We start from the raw sequence: 24,463 nt of genomic DNA on the forward strand, positions 1-24,463 counted from the left end.
CACGTTAGCTTTGTCCGGATGGTGATGAATCTCTATATGGTAGTCTTTTATAAATTCCAACCACCGTCGTTGCCTCATATTCAGTTCCTTCTGAGTGAATAGATATTTTAGACTCTTGTGGTCAATATAAATCTCGCAGGTTGTACCGTAGAGATAATGACGCTAGATTTTGAGAGCAAAGATCACCGCAGCCAATTCCAAATCGTGAGTCGGGTAGTTCTTCTAATGAGTCTTTAATTGTCGTGACGCATAAGCAATGACTTTTCCGTCTTGCATGAGAACGCAACCCAACCCATTGTATGAGGCATCACTATAGATTACGAACCCATCTACTCCGGTAGGGAGTGCTAGTATAGGGGCTGACACAAGTCGACCTTTTAATTCTTGAAAGCAACGCTCCTGTTTATCAGTCCATTCAAAGGGTGTGTTCTTCTGAGTTAGCTGGGTCAAGGGCGATGCTATCTTTGAGAAATCTTGCACGAAGCGTCGATAATAACTAGTTAGACCCAAGAAACTTCGGATTTCTGACACATTAGTGGGTCGTGGCCAGTCCACGATTGCTGCAACTTTTTGGGGGTCAACCGAGATGCCATATTTATTAATGACGTGACCGAGAAGGTGTACACTAGTGATCCAGAATTCGCATTTCTTCAACTTGGCATAAAGTTTATGATCACGTAGCGTTTGTAGAACCATTCGCAAGTGTTGCTCATGGGCCTCTGGTGACTTGGAGTATATGAGGATGTCATCAATGAAGACAATGACGAACTCATCAAGATAGGGTTTGAACACTCTGTTCATGAGGTCCATGAAGGTTGCTGGGGCATTTGTGACGCCAAAAGACATGACGAGAAATTCGTAGTGTCCGTAACGGGTTCTGAAGGCAGTCTTTTCAATGCTTTCCGTTTTAACTTTTAGTTGATGGTAGCCAGAACGTTAGTCGATTTTGGGAAATACTTGTGCGCCTTGAAGTTGATCGAACAAGTCATCGATTCGCGGCAGAGGATATTGATTTTTGATGGTAACCTTATTCAGCTCCCGGTAATCGATACATAATCTCATTGGGCTATCTTTTTTCTTCACGAACAATACTAGAGCTCCCCAGGGTGAGGTACTAGGTCGAATAAAACCTTTGTTCAAGAGTTCCTAGAGTTGAGTCTTCAGCTCTTTCAATTCTGTCATTGATATGCGATAAGGAGCTTTTGATATAGGCTGCGTGCCAGGTTGGGTTTCAATGGTGAATTCGATCTCCCGATCAACTGGAATATCGGGTAGATCTTCGAGAAAGACATCTGGGAATTCTTGAACTACAGGAATTACATTAACGATAGAGGCCTCTTTTCGTGCATCAATCACATAACAAATATAGCTACCATAACCCTTTCTTAAAAGTCGTTGGGACGCCATGGAGGATATAATACAGGAAGGGTTAGAAACTTCAGCCCCATCAAAGATAAGTTCGGGTTGGTTTGGTAACTTGAGAGAGACCTTTTTGGCCTTACAATTGATAGAGGCGTGGTTGGCAGCCAGCCAATCCATACCTCAGATTACATCAAAGTTTCCAATGTGGAGGGGAATCAAGTCTACATATAAGGTTTTGCCTTTTAGGAATACAACATAACATCTGTACACATCAGTACTACAGGCAGACTTACCAGAAGGAAAAGACACAGACAATGTGTATCCTAATGGTTCAGGTGTTGATGTCAACTTGGCAACAAAGTGTGGTGCAACAAAAGAATGAGTTGACCCAGAGTCAATAAAGACATGAGCTAAAAGGCCACAAACAGAAAGTGTACCTGTCACAACATTTTCGGTAACTTCCGATTTTCCAAGTACCAAGGCGAAAGCCCGACCTTGGTGGTTTTGATCCTTCTTTTCTCCTCCAGGTCCCGTGGGTCTCTTGATTGGGCCAGAGGGGCTAGCTGTAGGATTAACCATCTTTGGACAATCCCTTAGCAAGTGGCCAAATTGTTCGCATCTAAAACATGCTCCCGTGTCTCGATGGCATTGTCCCCAATGAGCCCTCCTACAAGTGGGGCAATTTGGAATAGTGCCACATCGGGGGTTGGTAGGACCTTAATGGCTTGAGCTGGTTGTGCTCATATTCACCTTTTTATGAGGTGCAACACCGGGTCTTCTGTTATCCCTTTCCCAGAATCACTTCTTGTAGCTTGGTTCTCCAGAACGCGAGGCTTTAATTCCCTTTTCTGTTATGTACGCCCGGTCCACCACTTCTGCATAGGTTGGCAATTTCAAGACCTCAAGTCTGTCTTTAATTCCAGCATCCAATCCTGCTTCAAATTTTCTTACTTTTTGAGTTTCATTGGGGATGACGTATGTTACAAACCGAGCAAGTTGTGTGAACTTGCTCTTATATTTGGCCACCGTCATGGTTCCTTGCTTAAGATGTATGAATTCAGATGGCTTCTGTTCCCGCAATGAATCTGGAAAGTATTTTTCGTAGAATACTTCTAAGAATCTTACCCAAGTCGTAATTTCTTATTTGGCCAGAGTAAGAAGCCACCATTCTTGTGCATTGTCTTTGAAAGTGAAAGTGACGAAAGTTACCTTTTGTCTCTCGGTGCTAGGTAGGGCACGAAAAATCTTTTCCATGTCTTTAACCCCAAGCGTCTGCTACCATTGGATCTGGGCCGCCGGTAAATATGGTGGGTTTCAGATCTTGGAACTGTTTTATGGTAACTGGCCCTTCTCGCCGTTCTGGCGTCCCATTGTTCATATTAGTTTGCAAGGCTTGCAGAAAGCTAGTAATCGCTCTTTCCATTGATTCAGTGCCACTAACTGATGACTCACTTCCATTACCATTATTAGCCATTCTACAAAGTAATAAACGAGGCATTGTATTCTCAACGCAGCATATATATATATATATATATGTAGCGCAATCTATATTTATATGAAATGCCAACATTACATATTTTTATTTTTTTACAATTCATATTACATTAGTCAGAATATGTTAGTGTCCCATTTCTGCGGTAAACAAAAACAAAAGTCAACAAAAAAGGATTAGAACACATCAGGATCAGCATACAAAAGATTTTCTACTACCCAGATCTAGAGTGGTGGGTTAGATGGGCTGAAAAACCAGGGGAAATAGTGCTGCATAAAAAGCTCAAACTCCCACCCCAACTGGACTACACCAAAACACATCCATGCTACCTGGACCGTGAAACTGGGGATAGACCGTATATGACCCATAAATGCGCGGCCGACAATCCAGCCAGGTGTCTCAACATATGACAGGTCATTATCAAAGTCAACATTTTGAATATTAATGATCTCCAGTGGGTTAGGGACTGTGGTGAAAATATAATCCTCGGGGTACACATTCCCCCTCCTGGCTGCAAACTCTGGAAGTAGAGGGCCTATAATATAATGCGAGCGGTCGTGACCCGGGGCGACGCCAAGGACGCGAGATGGTCCAAGAAAACGTCTGCGTGTATGGACAAGGTTGTGCCTCCATAATAAGTGTGGGACGTCGGTAGGGTCAACCTGGATATAAATTGGCCGACCCATCAACCGGCCAAGGCCTGGGTTCAATCCCTTGACTATTTCCTCGGAATCTCCCCAACCCTCAGGTGAGGCGGGGCCGGGGGCAGGATGTTCGGCTAAGATTTCATCTAAATTGATGGCCTAGAGGTCATTCCAAAAGAGCATCATCAAGGTAAATATTTGACATCCCTACAACACCAGAATAAACGTGAGATTTTACACAGGAAAACTATCGTCACAGATAAATATTTATTATTATTATTTTATTTTATTTTATTTTTATTTTACTATATTTTTCTTAGCTATATGGTTTTATTTATAGATTTATTTATAACCTCTTTTTTTTTTTTTTTTTTTTTGAACTGTTGCTTTGATACCCACCTTTGTCACGACCCAACTCAGGGGCTTAGGGTTGGAATCGCAACTTGCTAACTTATTCTTATTCGAAGCAAATTAAGCTGCGCAAGCGAAAATAAAAATAAGTAAACAGAAATTTTACTTCATTTTACTATTTAAGAAAGAGGAAATACATTTCTAGGGCTTTCATTATTTTATTATTCAGTGACCAGCCCCGACTAGAAACAAAAGGGAGCAAAAATATAAAAAAGAAAGAAAGATAAAATAGTGATTCAACATCAGTCCATGTGCAGGTTCCATTTTGCAGGGTTATGGGTTTCCCTTACATCTCGTCACCTGAAAGGGTAACAGCTATAAGCACACACCAGAGTGAGAAATATTATGCCAAGAGTGTAGGGAATACAAAACAACCATGGATAATTAGTTAGGCTAAAATATTTGCATAATTTAATTTAAAATGACAATTTATTTAAAGTGGCAGAATACAAAAATCATGTAAATAAATAATCATGACCACGGTATAAATAGAATAGAGCAGAGGTCACAGAAGCGATAATCAGAACAGAGGTCAATGGATCCATGACAAACAGAGGACCACAAAGTGGTCAAACAGAGGCCAGTGGCTATTTAAGTCACCCAAGGCATGGGACTCCCGTGGTGATACTTACAAAATATAATTATTTATAAAGTTATAGTCAAATATATATTAAAATTTAAACAAACATATCTATGGGTTTCCTTTTAAGTAAATAGGGTTTAGAAAGTAACCCACGTAACTGAAATATTTATAAACATAACTTTTATTTATATAACTTAATAAATATAACTTGTATAAAATAAGCTATGGTAACTCAAAATATTCGTAAAACATATAATGGTAAATCAAGGTATAATATAACTCACCTTAATTATAACCCTTAGCCTTACTTTACTATCACAACTTTCCTACTATAACTTCCTTACCCTCAACTTGCGTACCTCTCTCTCAGTTTTTTTTTTCTTTCTTTATTTCTCCCTTTGCTTACAGCACTTCCTCCCCTATTTATACACGCTTCAAGTGATGACTCAACTTTATCCTAAGGCCCAAGGTGATGACTCACTCCCTCTACCCACGCCTAGGTGTCCAGATGGCCCCTCCATTTCTCATTTCGGCAGATTTGTAATCTAAATAATTAATGATCATTGATTTGTTTTTATTTGATAAATCTGGGCAAGATTTGTAATCTAAGATAATTGATGGTCCTTGATTTGTTTTTATTTGATAAATTTGAGCAACTAATATACCTCAAATAGAACTGGTACTTAATTTACCTTAATAAATTTCCTCGTCATATATTTGATAACTAATGACAAATTAATTTACATAACACATATAACTTATTCATTTTATTATTGCCATTATTATTATTCTTATTCCATATATTATTTTTCGTTATTGTTATTATTATTTATTTATTTATTTACTATCTTTAACTTTAATTTGACCCAACTAGTATTAAAATTTCATATTTCTGTTAATTTGGCCCTAAATAAAAATCCCTAATTAATCCCATATAACCCAATGCTAAATTAGATTCTGTATTTATTATTAATTATTTAATAATATATTATCACATACACCCACAATTATATAACTATAAATATTTATGTGGTATTTAATTAAACGTTCAGGGTGTCACATCAAGCACACCAGATGGTGACGTCGTTCGGCCTGAACCAACGGGAATGGAAGATGAATTGGAAAATGTTAAAATGAAAGTAACTTTGTTGGAGAGGGACATTGAAAGTAAGTGCGCACGAGTATGTGAATTAGAATAGCGTGTGGAATCAATGGAGAAGATACTAGGGGCGCAGGCTACTAATATGCTGATAGGGTTTGACAGTGTTCTCACTATGAAGGATGCTGAGATTGCACGCCTAACGAAGATGGTTGAACAAGCAAACACGCGAATAACCGATTTGGAAGATAGTCTTGATGTTCGTGAGGTGCACAACATTACGCAGTCCGTTACGAACAGTGACTCGAATCATCGGGCAGCTTGTAATAGTCGGTCGGGCGACAGTAATGGAGCAGCCACGAAGACAAGTAGTGATGTTGCGCAACAATCATCTTCTCATGCAGGGCAGACCGAAGGCTTAGCTAGTCCCATGCACCAAGTTGTACAAATATATAACTTGGTGAAGATGTGAGTATTACTTGTGCCGATGGGTATGTTTGTTCGTCTGTTGCAGGCATTGATTGTAAGAGGAATTCACATAACGTCCAGACACTTCCACATGCGTGTGATGGTTTGGGTGTTGATGTTGAAGGCACAGAAGCTATCTGTCATGACAAGTCCAGTGAACCAAGTTCTGGACCGAAGACTATGTCAATGGTCAAACATGTGAAAGAAAAGCCAAGACGAGAGTAAATGCTGTGTGATTACGAGTACCCCAACATATTTGAGAGGGTCAAACTGAGTGACAAAGTGAGGATTTGTAAATCAACGAAGCCAGGGGAGATATACATTGTCGAGGATATTGATGTGGGATGTAAAACATGGAATGGTTTTGGAATGACTCGGAGACACATTGTGTGGGGCATGTTGAAAGATGAAGATCGAAGGTACTGGAGCAAATGTACAGCTTAGAAGGAGATGGGTAAGTTCTTCGTTAATTAAGTTGTCATATATTATCATTGCAACATTCAGTACGTTATTAATATGTTCTGGTTTGTGGCGTGCAGGTTAATAGTATGGGATGGCGGTGAGAATGGGATACAAGTTCACTTCACTGACATCAAATGTAACAACCCTCACTTTACTCTAGTCATGCTTGCATATATTACATGATCTTGTCTTGATATGTTGCATTTGCAAAACCTTGATTTGTCTTGCATAAGTGTTACTTGCATGCTTTGTTCCTTGTTTGGTGTGTGTGTTTAGCCTAGGTTAATCCAAGCCGAGGTCACCTTAGGCTTAGAACCATCTTGGAACCACTTTGGTTGACCTCCACCTTCACCAAGGCATGTTGGCTGAGATGTCATCATCTAGGCCAAGGTGTTCATCACCATAGTCGAGATGTGTATTATCTAGGCCGAGATGTTACCTTTGCGCCTAAGTGATCTTGTTCCTGGATTGGTGCGACCTAGACCGAGGTGTGGCACATCTAGGCCGAGGTATGGCACAGCTAGGCTAAGTGTTGTCCTTCGTAGCCGAGATCATTGTTCTCTTACTTGCCGATGCCTTGTTCTTAGCCGAGATCATTACCTGCCGGAGTGCCTATGCCATCTTGCTTGTTGAACACACTTTGTCATAGTCTTGTCTTTTCACTCAGTCACCTTTTTTAGAAGAACCAACCAACCATTGCCACGTGTCCGATCTGAGTGTTAAATCAACCAGCAGAGAGAGAAATGTATCATTTTGTATCATATCTTGTTCTTGAGGAGAGAGAAGTTCTTAGAGGAGGAATAGAATTCCAAGCTTGATCCTTAGAGTTCAAACCGTTGGGTTCGTGTTTTGAGGTTAGAATCTTAATCTACCCTTGTTGTTCTTATTGATCATCTAGCTGCATTGTATGATCGAACCTGATTTACAAGCCATGCATCGATTTAAAGTTGGGTTTAGAAAGAGAAAGTGGTATTTATGTGTTCTTGAAGAAAAAGCATTGTTTGATCCGAAAGTTTGCATTAAGATTCATGTTTTTGTGTTTGTTTTCATAAAATCTTCGAGTATGGGTGCCCAGGTCCATGTTTTTGAATTCGTAGCATGAAATCTCAGATTTTGTAATAACAAGTTATGCTCCTTGCATGCCCATTATGTTTTCCAAGATGAGGAACAGTGTTTTGTTTTGGTTCGACTTAGTTTTGAAGGAATGCCGAGATCATTTGTATTCATGTAAAGCTTGTTTGATAGTGCATTCAATGGGATTTGTTATGTGCTTGTAGGCCTTGGATCCTTGCTTGTAACCCCAACGTTTGAAGAACTATGTGAGTGGTATTTTTAATAAAGCTATGTTATAGCGATTTTGATAAAGCTTTGCTTTGTCTTGTTTTGGAAAAGTATTTGTTAAGCATGAATGACTATCCCTATTTTGTGTGTCAAGTATTAGCCTTGGTTTTGATAAAACCTTGAAAGTCCGTACGTGCTAGGGGACCATAAGCATTTGTAGCACAACCTTGAAAGTCCGTATGTGCTAGGGGACCATAAGCATTTGTAGCACAACCTTTGAAAGTCCATACGTGCTAGGGGACTATAAGCATTTGTAGCACAACCTTGAAAGTCCGTACGTGCTAGGGGACTATAAGCATTTGTAGCACAATCTTTGTTAATGTCATCCCTTGAAACTTGAAAGCCTTGAAAGACTTTGATTGATGAAGCTTGAAAGATTTGTTAGATGAATTGGATTCATCTCATGTTCTGTTATAAGCTATGAATATGTATTGTTTTGTTAAAGATCTCGGATATCAGGCATGCAAACCCTTTATTACTTGTACCATTCACTGAATATCCAAGCTCACCCTCTCTATATATATGTAGGTGATGAGCAGGACGACAGCGACGCCTAGATGTGCTTTGCAACTTGTTTTGGATTCGCATTTTGTAGCATCTTGAAGATCATGCTTCTTAGCTTGCATTTCATTGTATTTTGTATATGATGGCTCGAGAAGCCTTTTGGTCAAGATGTATTTTTGTACTTCATTTTATTGTACCCAAGTTATAAGATCTTGTTAAGATGTATGTCATTCCATTTGACTTATGCACAGCTCTTACGGACTAATTAGAATTGTATATATTGCTTCCGTACTTGTGAGCCCTATATATTTATACTCTGATTGTGTGTGAATTTTGGGAGTTGGCCTTCGGTAATCTCGGATTACTGGCCATCACGGCACCATTCTATTAGGGGCGGAATGGGGTCGTGACAAATTGGTATCAGAGCCCAAGTTTCCTATAGTACGTTACTCACACACTTCGAGTCCTAAAGCGCATAGGATTTCCCTTAGAATTGATGCTAGGATTGCATCATAATGCTTGCTACTTGGCAATGTGTGCATCATCTCGGCGTGAGTATTTGTTATTTGCATGCATGTTATTTGATCGTTCTGTTTTAAAGTCACATATTGCATACTCTTAGCATCATGAGAAGGGGTAGACCACCAGTTGGCCGAGATCATCCCGAAGACAGATTGGACAGATTAGAGAGATTGGTCGAAGGTTTGGTCCGTGAGTTGAGACAACCTAGGCCACAAGACACTAGTACTACTTCTACCCAGGCCGAGCAGACAAACGGCCGACATGCAGTTCCACCTCTACCTCCACCTCCTCCAGCGCCGCAAGTGCCTCCACAGCAAGCTTTATATGGGGACGGCACCATAGCCCTGATGCGAGAGTTTAAGAAAATGAAACAGCTGAGATTCTCTGGGGGTATAGAGCCGATGAAAGCCGAAGCGTGGGTCTTGGAAATGGAGAAACTGTTTGAGATTTTTCCCAGCACCGACGCCCAGAAGGTGTCATTGGCCGCGTTCACATTAGACGACGATGCACGAAGGTGGTGGATGATGACCCGAGAAAGCAACCCAGGTCTGACTTGGGCCAGATTTTTAGAGTTGTTTTACAACAAACACTTTCCCCTTAGCGTTCGAGACCGCAAGACTACAGAGTTCCAGACTCTAACTCAAGGCAGCAGGACAGTGGCAAAATATGACCGTGTTTTTACCGAGTTGGCGAGATATGCGCCTCACATGGTCGATGATGAATATAGAAAAGCCAGGAAGTTTAAAAGTGGGCTTCATGGGCCGATACAAGATCGAGTTAACATGCTCAACATGCTGACTTACGCCGGAGTATTGGACAAGGCCATCCTTGCAGAAGCTAACTTGAACCGATATCAGAATTCAGGAGAGAGCCAGAGGAAGAGATGGAACTATGATAATCGCCGAGTTCCGTTTAACACCAAGAAGAAAGCGAATGTGGGCAGCTCCGGCAACTTGAACCAGGAAGGTAATGCTAAGCCGACGTATGCAAGTTGTGGGAAACCGCATTCCGGAGTTTGCCATTGGGCATCAGGAGCCTGTTTTGAATGTGGCGAAATGGGTCATCGCGTGAAAGACTGTCCGAAGGCAATGACTGATGATGGTAAGGAGAATGGGAGTGTCTCAGGCTCTACACCAAGAAATAACATCAGGAGGGCCCAGGCGAGACAGGGCAGAGTTTTTGCATTTGTACCAGGAGACACTCAGAATGTTGAGGCAGTCATGTCAGGTATACTCCCAATCTGCTCTCAAGATGCATACATATTGATTGATTCAGGTTCTACACATTCATTTGTATCTGCCAAGTTTGTGGAGAAGTTAAATAGAGAACAAGAACCCCTTGATTATGTGTTATATGTGTCTACTCCATCTGGGAGAACTATTATTGTTGCATCCATTTATAGGGCGTGTGTCGTTGTGATTGAGGGTGTAGAATTATTAGTTGATTTAATACCGTTAAGCATGACTCACTTTGATGTCATATTGGGAATGGACTGGTTAGTAACGAATCATGCATCTATTAATTGTGTTTCGAAGAATGTCACACTGAAACCCCCAAACCAAGCCGAGGTTATTTTCTAGGGTAAAGGAGTAGTACCCCCACCTTACTTAATCTCATCCATGAAAGCTTATAAGTTGATCCAGAAGGGGTGTCAAGGTTATCTGTGTAGTATACTAAGTGATTTGAATGGAAATGTTGAGTTAGCCGACATCCCCGTGGTTAGAGAATTCCCCGATGTCTTTCCAAATGAATTGCCTGGCCAGTTAGTGGATAGGGAAATAGAATTTACGGTTGATGTTATGTCGGGAACCCAACCTATCTCCAAAACACCCTATAGAATGGCCCCAGCCAAACTCAAGGAACTGAAACTACAATTACACGAATTGTTGGACAAGGGATTTATTAGGCCGAGCATTTCACCTTGGGAAGCACCAGTTCTATTTGTCAAGAAAAAGGATGGTACACTTCATCTTTGTATCGACTACCAAGAACTAAATAAGGTGACCATTAAGAATAAATATCCATTGCCGAGGATTGATGATTTACTTGATCAACTACAAGGGGCACGGGTCTTTTCTAAGATTGATCTGAGGTCGGGCTACCATCAGCTGAAAGTTAAGGCCGAGGATGTCGAGAAGACTGCTTTTCAGACAAGGTATGGCCACTACGAATTTTTGGTAATGCCTTTCGGAGTGACCAACGCTCCTGCAGCATTCATGGATTTGATGAATAGAGTTTTTAAGCCATACCTAGACGAGTTCGTGGTTGTTTTCATCGACGACATACTGATCTATTCCAAGCGTGGTGAAGAGCATGAGAAGCATTTGAGACTAGCCTTACAAATCCTAAGAGACAAGAAATTATATGCCAAGCTTAGCAAGTGTGAATTTTGGCTTTCCAGTATTTCATTTTTGGGCCATGTGATTAATGAAGAAGGAATCTCTATTGATCCAAGTAAGATTGAAGTCGTCGTGAATTGGCCGACGCCGACTAATGTGTCCGAGGTTCGTAGTTTTCTGGGTTTGGCCGGCTATTACAGGAAGTTTGTGAAGGATTTCTCAAGGATTGCAGCACCACTGACACAACTAACTCAGAAAGGAGTGGCGTATGAATGGACCGAGGGTAGGGAATCAGCTTTTCGGGAGTTAAAGACGAGGTTGGTTACAGCACCGATACTTATACTACCGTCAGGCAAAGAAGAATTTCAGATTTATAGTGATGCTTCACATAGGGGATTGGGTTACGTGTTAATGCAAGGAGGTAAGGTTATAGCGTATGCATCCCGTCAGTTAAAACCTCACGAAAAGAATTATCCTACCCATGATTTTGTAACAACCCCCATACTGCTTATCCGAAAATAAATAAATAAATAAATAAATAAATAATAAAAAAAATTACTGAATTACCTACTGATTATTGCTAAACTGGACTGCTTATGACAGATAATTGAACTAACTGAAGTACTGAATGGACTGATTGAAAACTGGAACTGAATTGACTGAGCATATCTGTTGTATTGCATTTTTATCTGTTCGATTGTTTGATTATCTGTTGGTATTTTTATGTTTAAACTGCAAAATGAAGGCCTTATCGGCGGCCGAATCGAAAATAGATTGATGTTTTGGGATCATTGGAAATTATGTGATTTAATGGTATATTTATCAGAAATGTGATTAGGTATGACTGAATTAGATTAAATATTGTTATATTGCAAACTTTGACTTATTTACCAAACTTGCCACTAAGTGGGCCACTACCTCACACATGTTGAGCCTTGTACACACTTAAATCAAAAACATTTTCTCAGCCTTCCTCCTTGCCATAGCCGACCAAGAGAGAAGAGAGGGAGAGAGTGAGAGAAATTGGATTCATCTTGAAGAATTGCTTGGTGATTGAAGTGTAGATTGCTATTTGAGCTCCCAAACCTTGAATACAAGACCTAGGTAAGGATTTCATCTTCTCATTCTTGTGTTTGAGCTAATTCGTGCATGGTTCATGCTTCATTGTAGAACTAAGTCATGTTTTGGTTCATTGTTGTTGAATTGAAGCTCAATCCTTGCATGCATGGTTGTATTGTAGATGTTGAGTTGTTTTCATAGCAAAATGTTACATGCATGTCCACAATTATGTTTAAGTCCATGATTTCATCATGTTTTGGAAACAATTGGCTCCTTAGAGCATCAAATTGAAGCTTTGAATTGATTTGAATTCATGCATGGTTGCATATTCTCCATGTTCATGAAAAATGGTTTGAAATTGAGTTTGAATTAAACACCCTTGGGCTTTGATTTCTCAAATTGAGTTTTGAATCATGTTATTCCATGGGTTTACAAGTGTTTTTCCAGAAATTAGCCCAAGAGGATTGAAAATTATGCTTTTGAGCTTGGTTTTTGGCTAGGAGGTGCAATCTGGGTTTTCCAGATTCTGCACTCCCGCTCGAGCGGGTTAAGTGACGCTCGAGCGTGGAATCCGAGCATCCAGTATTTTCTCTGCACTATTTTACAATCCGCTCGAGCGAAGGATTGGGCGCTCGAGCGGAGTCATGTGTCTCAAGCTCGAGCGGGCGTCGAGCGTCCGTCGAGCGGAGATTTCACCCATCCAGTACTTTTACAGTACGCTCGAGCGGGATATCTGACGCTCGAGCGTGTACCTTATTGCATGTCCGCTCGAGCGGGTAAAACCGCGCTCGAGCGGGTAAAACCGCGCTCGAGCGGGACTCTGTTTTTCTGAAACTTCTGAAACTGCTTTTAAACGTGCATCTTTGCATCCTCATCCCATTCTAGGCATTCTTAGGCCTAGTTTAAGGCGTCTTGTTGAGGATATAGATGTAGAGCACACCGAGGCAAATTAGGGATTAAGTTATTATCTTTCCCAGCTGCGTAGCTTAGTGTGTTCATCTGTTAACTGTGTAGGGTTGGCGACTGGGGAGACACGCTCTAGCACACTGCAGCCCAGAACTCTGTGAGTAACGATTGTGTAAAGATATGTTCACGAATGATTATCTTCTGAACAACTGAACTGTACTGTTTTCTGAACTGATTACTGTTAATTGAATGAATGTATGTCCTATATTCTGAACTGTATTGTGGCATCCTTAGCACCTACTGTTTACTGTTACTGTGACAGAAATCTCTGTCGGTTCCCTTGTTGGAACTACTACTGTTACTGACTGATGGCCATCATTACTGTTCGGTCTTTTAAGACCTACTGTTTACTATACTGTTATGCTAATGGGTGTACCACATATGATTGTACTGACTGAACGACTGAAATACTGATTTAATGAACTGTTTTCATTACTGTAAGGACATTCATTCTTAACCTCTTTACGCATTATGTTATTCACTGGGCTTTAGCTCACTGTTTATATATATATATATATGTAGGTGCTCAGCCACCAGATCGAAGCTAGGAGCGTGGGTTAGACTCCAGTTTTGTCAAGCCAGCCTTTGCGCGTCACTGCGAGGTTCCGAGTTGCCATGCTATGGCTTTGGGGTGTTTTGTTTTTCCCCTGTCTGTCTCCATACTGATTGGATTACTATATAGACTGTCAGCTACTAACTGTACTGTTATCAAGGGATTAGGTCCCTGTACTGTGTGACTGTAAATTTTGTATAGACTGTACTGTTTGTATGTATGAATGCATGAAAAATCTTTTTGGCATACAGACTGTCACAGCTCAATGGACATTATTTATTTACTGTATTGGCTTCCGCCGGGCCCTAAACTCTGTTTTACTGTACTACTGTTAAGTAGGCCTTCGGTAATCTCGGATTACTGGCCGGTTACGGTGCTAAACCCATAGGGCCGGGTTTGGGTCGTGACAGATTTAGAGCTAGCAGCCGTGGTGTTTGCTTTGAAGATTTGGCGTCATTACTTGTATGGGGCTTCTTGCCAAGTTTTCACAGATTATCAGAGTTTAAAGTACTTATTCACTCAGAAGGAGTTAAATTTGAGATAGAGAAGATGGCTTGAGTTATTGAATGACTACGACATGCAAATTCAATATCACCCAGGTAAAGCAAACTCAGTAGCTGATACATTGAGCAGAAGATCAGTTGGAAGTTTGGCATGTTTAACCATGATTTCAGTGGAACCGACCGTTATAGAGGAAGTGAAGGCCAGACAAATGGAAGACGGATTCTTCAAAAAAGTTGCCGATGAGATTATCACTAAGCCGAGGTCAGGGTACACTATTAAAAATCAGGTACTTAAGTTTGAAGGAAGATTGTGCGTGGCTGACATTCCAGAGTTGAAAAGAAAGATTCTGCAGGAATCTCATGGTTCCAGATTTGCTGTTCATCCAGGAAACACTAAGATGTATCAAGATGTGAAACAAACTTTTTGGTGGCCGAATATGAAAAGAGAAATAGCCGAGTTCGTATCCCAGTGTTTGTGTTGTCAACAAGTGAAAGCAGAACACTAGAGGCCAGCAGGACTACTTCAACCTTTGCCGATTCCTGAGTGGAAATGGGAACACATCTCCATTGACTTTGTAGTTGGTTTGCCGAGGACACAAAAAGGCATGGATTCAATTTGGGTTATCGTTGACAGATTAACTAAGTCATCACACTTCTTGCCTGTTCAGACTACATTCAATACTGATCGACTTGCTGTACTATATATAAATAAGATTGTGAGACTTCATGGAGTGCCGATGTCCATTGTGTCAGACCGAGATCCGAAGTTTGTTTCTAGATTTTGGCAGAGTTTACAAAGAGCTTTGGGAACCGAGTTGAAGTTTAGCACAGCTTTCTATCCCCAGACCGATGGACAAACAGAAAGAACGATTCAGACACTCGAAAATATGCTCAGACTATGTGTGTTAGATTTCAAGAGAAGTTGGGAAGTACATCTACCGTTAGTAGAATTCGCTTACAATAACAGTTATCAAGCTAGCATTGGCATGGCGCCGTACAAAGCTTTGTATGGAAGGAAGTGCAGATCGCCGATATGTTGGACTGAAGTAGGAGATAAAGCTTTGATTGGTCCCGAGCTAGTTCAAGTTACAACTGAGAAGATTAAGCTCATTCGACAAAGGATCAAAACTGCTCAAAGTTGACAGAAGAGCTATGCCGACCAGAGAAGAAGAGAGTTGGAATTTGAAGTTGGGGATCATGTATTCCTGAAGGTTTCGCCAATGAAAGGAATTTCCAGATTTGGGAAGAAAGGTAAGTTAGCACCTCGTTACATCGGGCCATTTGAAATACTTGAGAAAGTTAACCCAGCTGCCTATAGACTGGCTTTACCACCAGAACTAAGTCAAGTTCACAATGTGTTCCATATTTCGATGTTGAGGAAGTATATTCGGGATCCACTGCATGTAATTGAGTATTCCGAGATTGTGGTTAATGAAGATTTAGGCTACGAGGAGAAGCCGATGAGAATTATTGACAGAGAAGTGAGACAGTTGAGAAGCAAGTCGATACCGATGGTAAAGGTTGAATGGAAGGAGCATTATGGCAAGGAGGCTACATGGAAAAAGGAAGAAGAAGTGAAAATCCGTCATCCGGAGTTATTTACAGAGCAAGGTAACTTAAGTTTGGGGACCGAACTTCTTTAAGGAGGTTAGGATGTAACAACCCTCACTTTACTCTAGTCATGCTTGCATATATTACATGATCTTGTCTTGATATGTTGCATTTGCAAAACCTTGATTGTCTTGCATAAGTGTTACTTGCATGCTTTGTTCCTTGTTTGGTGTGCGTGTTTAGCCTAGGTTAATCCAAGCCGAGGTCACCTTAGGCTTAGAACCATCTTGGAACCACTTTGGTTGACCTCCACCTTCACCAAGGCATGTTGGCCGAGATGTCATCATCTAGGCCGAGGTGTTCATCACCAAGGCCGAGATGTGTATTATCTAGGCCGAGATGTTACCTTTGCGCCTAAGTAATCTTGTTCCTGGATTGGTACGACCTAGACCGAGGTGTGGCACAGCTAGGCCAAGTGTTGTCCTTCCTAGCCGAGATCATTGTTCCCTTACTTGCCGATGCCTTGTTCTTAGCCGAGATCATTTCCTGCCGAAGTGCCTATGCCATCTTACTTGTTGAACACACTTTGTCATAGTCTTGTCTTTTCACTCAGCCACTTTTTTTAGAAGAACCAACCAACCATTGCCACGTGTCCGAGCTGAGTGTTAAATCAACCGGCAGAGAGAGGAATGCATCATTTTGTATCATATCTTGTTATTGAGGAGAGAGAAGTTTTTAGAGGAGGAATAGAATTCCAATCTTGATCCTTAGAGTTCAAACCGTTGGGTTCGTGTTTTGAGACTAGAATCTTAATCTACCCTTGTTGTTCTTATTGATCATCTAGCTACATTGCATGATCGAACCTGATTTACAAGCCATGCATCGATTTAGAGTTGGGTTTAGAAAGAAAAAGTGGTATTCATGTGTTCTTGAAGAAAAAGCATTGTTTGATCCGAAAGTTTGCATTAAGATTCATGTTTTTGTATTTATTTTCATAAAATCTTCGAGTATGGGTGCCCAGGTCCATGTTTTTGAATTCGTAGCATGAAATCTCAGATTTTGTAATAACAAGTTATGCTCTTTGCATTCATGTTCTTCATGTTCTTCAAAGAAAGGGAAACCCAAATTTTCCCGACTTCGTTTCCTTGAATGTGGCCATCGGGACCACACCTCGGCAAGGAGGTGTGGGACCTCGGCCAGGACCTAGTTGGTGCCCATTATGTTTTCCCGAGATGAGGAACAATGTTTTGTTTTGGTTCGACTTAGTTTTGAAGGAATGCCGAGATCATTTACATTCATGTAAAGCTTGTTTGATAGTGCATTCAATGGGATTTGTTATGTGCTTGTAGGCCTTGGATCCTTGCTTCTAACCCCGACGTTTGAAGAACTATGTGAGTGGTATTTTTAATAAAGCTATGTTATAGCGATTTTGATAAAGCTTTGCTTTGCCTTGTTTTGGAAAAGTATTTGTTAAGCATGAATGACTATCCCTATTTTGTGTGTCAAGTATTAGCCTTGGTTTTGATAAAACCTTGAAAGTCTGTACGTGCTAGAGGACCATAAGCATTTGTAGCACAACCTTTGAAACTCCGTACGTGCTAGGGGACCATAAGCATTTGTAGCACGACCTTGAAAGTCCGTACGTGCTAGGGGACTATAAGCATTTGTAGCACAACCTTGAAAGTCCGTACGTGCTAGGGGACTATAAGCATTTGTAGCACAACCTTTGTTAATGTCATCCCCTGAAACTTGAAAGCCTTGAAAGACTTTGATTGATGAAGCTTGAAAGATTTGTTAGATGAATTGGATTCATCCCATGTTCTGTTATAAGCTATGAACATGTATTGCTTTGTTAAAGATCTCGGATATCAGGCATGCAAACCCTTTATTACTTGTACCATTCACTGAGTATCCAAGCTCACCCTCTCTATATATATATAGGTGATAAGCAGGACGGCGGTGACGCCTAGATGTGCTTTGCAACTTGTTTTGGATTCGCATTTTGTAGCATCTTGAAGATCATGCTTCTTAGCTTGCATTTCATTGTATTTTGTATATGATGGCTCGAGAAGCCTTTTGGTCAAGATGTATTTTTGTACTTCATTTTATTGTATCCAAGTTGTAAGATCTTGTTAAGATGTATGTCATTCCATTTGACTTATGCACAGCTCTTACGAACTAATTAGAATTGTATATATTGCTTCTGCACTTGTGAGCCCCATATATTTATACTCTGATTGTGTGTGAATTTTGGGAGTTGGCCTTCGGTAATCTCGGATTACTGGCCATCACGACACCATTCAACTAAGGGCGAAATGGGGTCGTGACATCAAAGATTTGGTACAGGAGAACTCGATTTATGGCAATGTATGCACATCTCTCTTCTTCTTAAATGAATTCCTTACTGATTTGGTACCATTGGAAACAGGGTTGGCTTGATAGGTTGGATTTTTTTTTTAAATATATTGTCACCATGTCAGCGAATACACTGTGTGGCACGGTTGTGTTATTTTTTTTGTAAATGGAGACTACCAAATTGTAATGTTCACTACGTGGTGTAGGTAATAGATGCGTACAGAGCTATGTTGACAGACATGTATAGGACGGTGTCAGGTAGAAGAGAATATAAAGGAACGGCGTATGTGTATAGTAGCATGTGCGCGGTAAGTAACCCCACTACCTCCCGTTGTGCTGTGAACACATAACCCGTACATGTATTCCTGCTAACAATTTCAAATTGTGGCGGTACGTGGACATTGAATGTATGTGTAGGACATGATGCGTAACACAAACGCTTTGTCACGAACAAAGTACTTAAACGTACACAAAGGCAGTGCGAGGTTCCAGATACACTGTATACCCAATATACTATGCCAACCACTGGACTGTCATGGTACACGATTCAGACAGCGGGGGTTGGAAACATTACAACTCGTTAAGACCAAGACGTGGTGTGCTCGATGAGCATTACAATGAGGCTTTGAAAGTGGTAGGTGGTATATTTATTCGTTAAGAAATTGTAGTGTTAACATGGTACTATATCAGTTTTGAGTTTGAGTATGCATGAGTGATGAATGGTTAAGTTGATATGTTCGTGTTGGCAGGCACGTAATTGTATTAACATTAAATTTGTGAACAGAAACAGTGGGTGGCTGAACATCATAATAATTTTATGAAGCTAAGAATTGGAAATCATGATGTTGAGGTAGAGGATTTTAATGGCAAACGTACATCCGTTGTGGATTGTCCGCAATAAGCCCCAAAGTCGTAAGTATTGTTTTTATTATCTTGTTTGCTCGAACCCAATCAATGTGTTGTGGAAATGAATTAACATATTACGTGACTGCAGGTCGGACTGTGGAATCTTCGTGTCCTTCATTATTAAACAACACATCCGTGGGGCAGACATCAACAACACAATGGACGGCCTCACTCCTACTACTATGCGCGCTGCTATGGTGGAAATGTTTTTAAGTTCCCCAGAAAAAGGACTACGTGCAATGGCAGCACAAAATATGATCAGCACCCCCTTTTTCAGTAAGAACCACACCCCCTAGAGTAGTAGTTATGTTTTAGCTAGGCAGTCGGGAAAAAATGTTTACCTGTGTGTGAATAGTGCATGTTTTTTGGCATATTTTTTTGTTCTAGCAAAATCTGGTACATTATTAGTATTGTGAATGGTGGATTAACAGGTTTTCCGGTGGTAGTATGGCCGGTTTTTTTTTTGGTTTTGATAGCAGAATGAAACCAGTTTGCACGTAATTTAAACAATAGCTCTTTTTGAATAAAATAGATTGGCAAAGTTGAACTACACATATATCTGGTCGATCTACATTGTTAATCATACGTGTGTTACATTGTTATGCTACATTGATAGGCCACATTGTCCACGCTACATGTCTGTTACATTGTCAACCTACAAGAAGGCTAGATAGACCTGCAAAATACCTCCGTATTATTTATTGGGGTCCTGTAAATTTTGCTAAACTTTGCCTATCATATGTTGACTTGTGTAGTTGTTCATTATGATTTGAATGTATGTATAATATAGGATAGTTGGAGTAGTGGTGTCATGGTGCATGTTCTTTAAGTTGTGACCACATTACACTGATTAGTAATGTAAAGAAACAAAAATCTGTTACCACACACAAACTACTGGTTGAGGACCAAAAAATGCAAAACATGCTTGTGGGATTGAAACACCACCATCAACATTGTATTTTAGAAAAAACATCAAAACTGAAGACATTAAAAATAGTTAGGGCCTAACATGAATTATGAAACCAGTTTGGAAGAAAATATGATAGTACTATCATGTATTTAAAAACTGACTATGGTAAAAAAAAAAAAAAAACCACATGGTATCCCATCTATATTGGCTCTTTGTAAGTCTTCCTATTGTGGTTGCCAAATTTCCCACAATGCCCATACTGAATACGTTGAACTACCTCGCCCTTAGATGGAATCCTCTTCCGTTTGGGCCTACCCGGTGGACGCATGACTGTTGGCGGTGTTATCATATATTCAGCTGCGTTGACATTTGGCTTCTCCATGGTAGGGATAGGATATATTGTTCCACTGTATGAAGAATGAAATGTGTCGATGTGAAATGCTTGGTCTATGGAATTGTAAATATTCCTCCCGCTATTACGGAATGTAACAACGGCATGAGAACATGGGAACCCATTTATCTGCCACTGAAAACAGGAACACGTATGCCTACCCACATCGACCAACACCGACGGGTTGGAGTGAACCTCGTACACCTCGTCATTAGCCTGACTAACACACCATAGCCTGCTATCGTTAAATGCCGTTGCCAACTTTTTCTCCATTTTAGGGCATAATATACCAGCCCATGTGTTGCACTTAACTCTGCGTTCTGCCATCTGCTCCATGATTTGACCCCTTACCATATCAACTAGACGAGTAATGGGAAGACGGCGCACATCACTAACCCAATTATTGAAAGATTTAGCAACGTTTGAGCACATCTCACGATACTGTTGCCCCTTGAAAAATAACACACTTGAAGGGGTACGGAAAATATGTACAATAATGTTAACAAAAATGAATAATTTGTACAACAAATGAAAGTGATAGTAATGTACAGATTGCGAATTACTTGAAATATGCGTTAGACCAATGTTTGGGGTCCAAGTCCTTCATAAAACCTTCAATCACAGCCGGGCTACACTTCTTGAGTACTTCCATCTTCTCATTGAAACAATTAACAGTGGGCGCGTACGCACATTCACGCAACTTGCGCATCAACCCAAACTTCTGCGATGCATTAACATATTTCATGCGATCACGTAAATTCATTTGGAGATGCACCAAACAATATGCATGATGTGCCGATGGAAATACGTTTGGCAAACACTGCAACAGTCCAATGTGACGGTCAGATATGAACGTTAATGTTCGGCCACCGCTGACAACTTGTTTCAAATTCCTTAGAAACCATTCCCAATTGGCTGCATTCTCGGAATCAACAGCAGCAAATGCCATAGGAAATAATCCTACATACAAATCATGAAACAGGTGAAAAATCAACCCCAACAATTTGGATGCCAATGAGAAATTACGTACGAATAAAAGGTACAGCAATGTGTTATATCATACGTCAAGAAAAAGTTGTGCAATGTCGAATGTGGTATATGAAATTTTTTTTTAAAAAAATAATTGATCATGACAAGATGTTTTACAAGTCCACCATGCTATCAATCCCATGACAACATGTTCGAACAAAACATTGAGTGGGCAAATGAAATTATAGTAAATACCATTTGAAACACGTAAACCATACGGAAAATTATATTTGAAGCAACATTACCTTGATTGTCGTCTTTCGCGGTAGCGGCAAGCAAATTACCTTTGAATCTCCCCTTCAAAAACGTTCCATCCAAAAACAACAAAGGCCGACAATGATTGAACCCATCTATGCATGCACGGAACGATATAAAATACTGAACAAACTTCCTCATTTGCTGCTCAAATTCAAGGTTAATGTAACTGTTTGGATTTTTTTCCATTACGGAAACACTATACCACCTAAGTTGGTCAAACGACATAGCGTGATCCCCATACACTTCACCCCTCGCTTTCTCAACACCCAACCATGCCACACGGTAACTAATCTCCAATCCATATTCGTTTCTCAGATCGAACACCACATCCGTAGGACGGGTCAATGGCTGATCGCGCACCCGATCCGCAACAATAGTAGACACCAAATCAGAACCCGTACGCAGGTTCCTATAAGTTCGCACAGCAGCACCACACGAGTGCACACTATCGAACCTCTTAATGCATAACACCCCCGTTGATGGTAACATCCTCGTGTGAACTGACCACATACACCCTGTCTGCCCTGCAAACTTGCACACTGCAGTAATTCGAACCGAATCATTTTTAACATACTTGAATTGGAATCCACGTTCCACAGCGTACTTGCATAGAACTTCTCGGAATTCATTTGCTCCCCCATCAAAACATTGTCCCACATGGGTAATCCTATATGCCTATTGAGCCGACAGAAATGTCTTTGACCTGTTAGGACAGTATGTCGGTAACAAATCTGATTAATCCTCAACACCAGAAATCCGAATATCGTCCTGATAATTCCCACCATCATCCGTGCAATCCAGCAAACCACAACTACCACCCACCCCACCACTTGGAGCCTGAACGATGACCTCAATGTGCTTAAGCCCGAACGATTTACCTAGACACAACATGTTGTTAATGTCATCATCACTAACCACCTTAAACCTCTTATACCCCGGAATATCGAACAACAAACAGACCACCCCCGGCACCAATCCATCAAATTTCCCACAAATGTCATCAACAATCTGTGCAAACGTGACACCACGATGCAACCGAAACAGAACACTGGTCTGTCTATGGGTACACATTAGCAGAATTCCATCCTCCATACCTGAGACAGCAACATTTCAGACCCAGATAACATCGCAAAAAAAAGAAAAAAAAGGAACATAACACTGGTCTGTCCGTGGGTACATACGACCAGCATCCCATCCTCTATACATAAGACGACACCATTTTCGACCCAGTTAAGATCGGGGAAAGACAAAAAAACAATCTGAGGAATGGGGAACCAAAACGTTACAAACAAAGAAATGTAAAAAAATGAAACAACACCTTCCATTACAGAACACATCCCATCCTCTATACGTAAGACGACACCATTTTCTGACCCAGTTAACATTAGGGAAAAAAAAATAAAAACAATTTGAGGAATAGGGAACCAAAACGTTACAAACAAAGAAATGTAAAAAACGCAACAACACTTTCCATTAGAGAACACCCATTAGAGAACACCCACCTGTAAAAAAAAGAAATGCAGAAACAAACAAAGAAATGTAAAAAAAAACAATGAAACCATTACAGAACACCCACTTGTTGGGCCAGCAGAATTAACAACAGAACGAACCCACCAAAAAAATGTTGTTGCGATAACAAAATTCACACCATCAAAACCCCTCAGCAAAACGTCATCAGAACTGGAACAATGTTTTCCGACGGAGAAAACGGCACACAACACCACCAAACACAGCCCACAATATTCCTCCAAACACAATAAGATGAATGTTAATCAATCAGAATCCCACCCCACACGTTGACATTGCCTTATCCACCCAAAAACTGAATTAACCATTTAGGTAACAAATCACATCAAGGGTATTCATGTAAACAGAAAATAGATAAAATCATCATTAAAAAACCTACCAAAAAAATAGTTTCAGGACTAAATGGTTTAACTTTCTACCATATAGGATTTACTGGTAATTTTTCCAAATTTTAAAGCAAAATTACAAGTTGGTCAATTGGTCATGTAGATAAAGGATTTTTTCCAATGTAGTAGCCTAAAATTATTTTTAGCTATATCATAGAAAACTTATGGTAGCGTTGGATTTAGTTTTAGAATTATGATTTAAAAATGAAATTATATTTTAAGTTTGTGAGTTGTTGAATCATAATTTGAGAAGAGAAAATTTATTTGGTTATGAGTTTTGAAAAGAATTTTGAATTGAGTTTTAAATTTTTGAAATAAGAAAAGTTGTTTGGTTATGAGTTTTAAAAAGAGTTTTTAAGACTTAATTCAAAAAATTATAACTTATAACGAAACACATAACTCAAAACTCTATTGAAAATTCTATTCAAAACTCATAACTAAACTCTTTAAAATTCAATTCAAAAAATAATTTTTTTATTTAAAAAATTCTAAAAATTCTAAAAATATTTTTTTATTTAAAATGTTAAAAAACATATATTATTTTTTGTTAAAAAAAATATCAACCAGTGCTTTAAAATTACTTTTGATTGTATATTTGATTGGAATTTTTTTTTAATTGTGTTGTTTAAAAATATTTTTTATTTTTTTTAAAATTACTGTGACAAATTAATTTTTATTTAATTTTTTTTGTTAATTTTAAATAAATGGCCAAATAATTTGTCATTTTGGTCTAAAAAAATAATTTATATATTTTAAGCATATCAAAAACATATATATATATATATATATATTTCAAATAACATGTGGCAATTGCAGGCACTAAAAAAAAAAATCATTGTTTT

General features: G+C 39.8%; 3 protein-coding genes across 3 annotated transcripts; all 3 read right to left on the reverse strand.

Moving 5' to 3' along the window:
- Window positions 1–1,146: 1,146 nt before the first annotated feature.
- On the reverse strand, window positions 1,147–1,941 carry LOC145791786 (uncharacterized). Its single transcript, XM_082872223.1, has 2 exons — window positions 1,656–1,941; window positions 1,147–1,541 (listed from the first exon to the last, which is right to left on the reverse strand). Exons 1-2 carry the CDS (start codon window positions 1,939–1,941, stop codon window positions 1,147–1,149), a joined length of 681 nt encoding a protein of 226 aa, XP_082728349.1.
- An 18,288-nt stretch (window positions 1,942–20,229) lies between these two features.
- LOC114318407 (uncharacterized) lies at window positions 20,230–20,853 on the reverse strand. The gene has a single exon (XM_028265305.2). It carries the CDS (start codon window positions 20,851–20,853, stop codon window positions 20,230–20,232), a length of 624 nt encoding a protein of 207 aa, XP_028121106.2.
- Window positions 20,854–20,980: 127 nt separating this feature from the next.
- LOC114318408 (uncharacterized) lies at window positions 20,981–22,197 on the reverse strand. The gene is made up of 2 exons (XM_082872224.1): window positions 21,696–22,197; window positions 20,981–21,381 (listed from the first exon to the last, which is right to left on the reverse strand). Exons 1-2 carry the CDS (start codon window positions 22,195–22,197, stop codon window positions 20,981–20,983), a joined length of 903 nt encoding a protein of 300 aa, XP_082728350.1.
- Window positions 22,198–24,463: the final 2,266 nt, after the last annotated feature.

The sequence above is a fragment of the Camellia sinensis genome, chromosome 5 (assembly GCF_055761805.1).
Source record: "Camellia sinensis isolate YWXY chromosome 5, ASM5576180v1, whole genome shotgun sequence".
In the NCBI taxonomy this organism is placed as follows: Eukaryota; Viridiplantae; Streptophyta; class Magnoliopsida; order Ericales; family Theaceae; genus Camellia; species Camellia sinensis.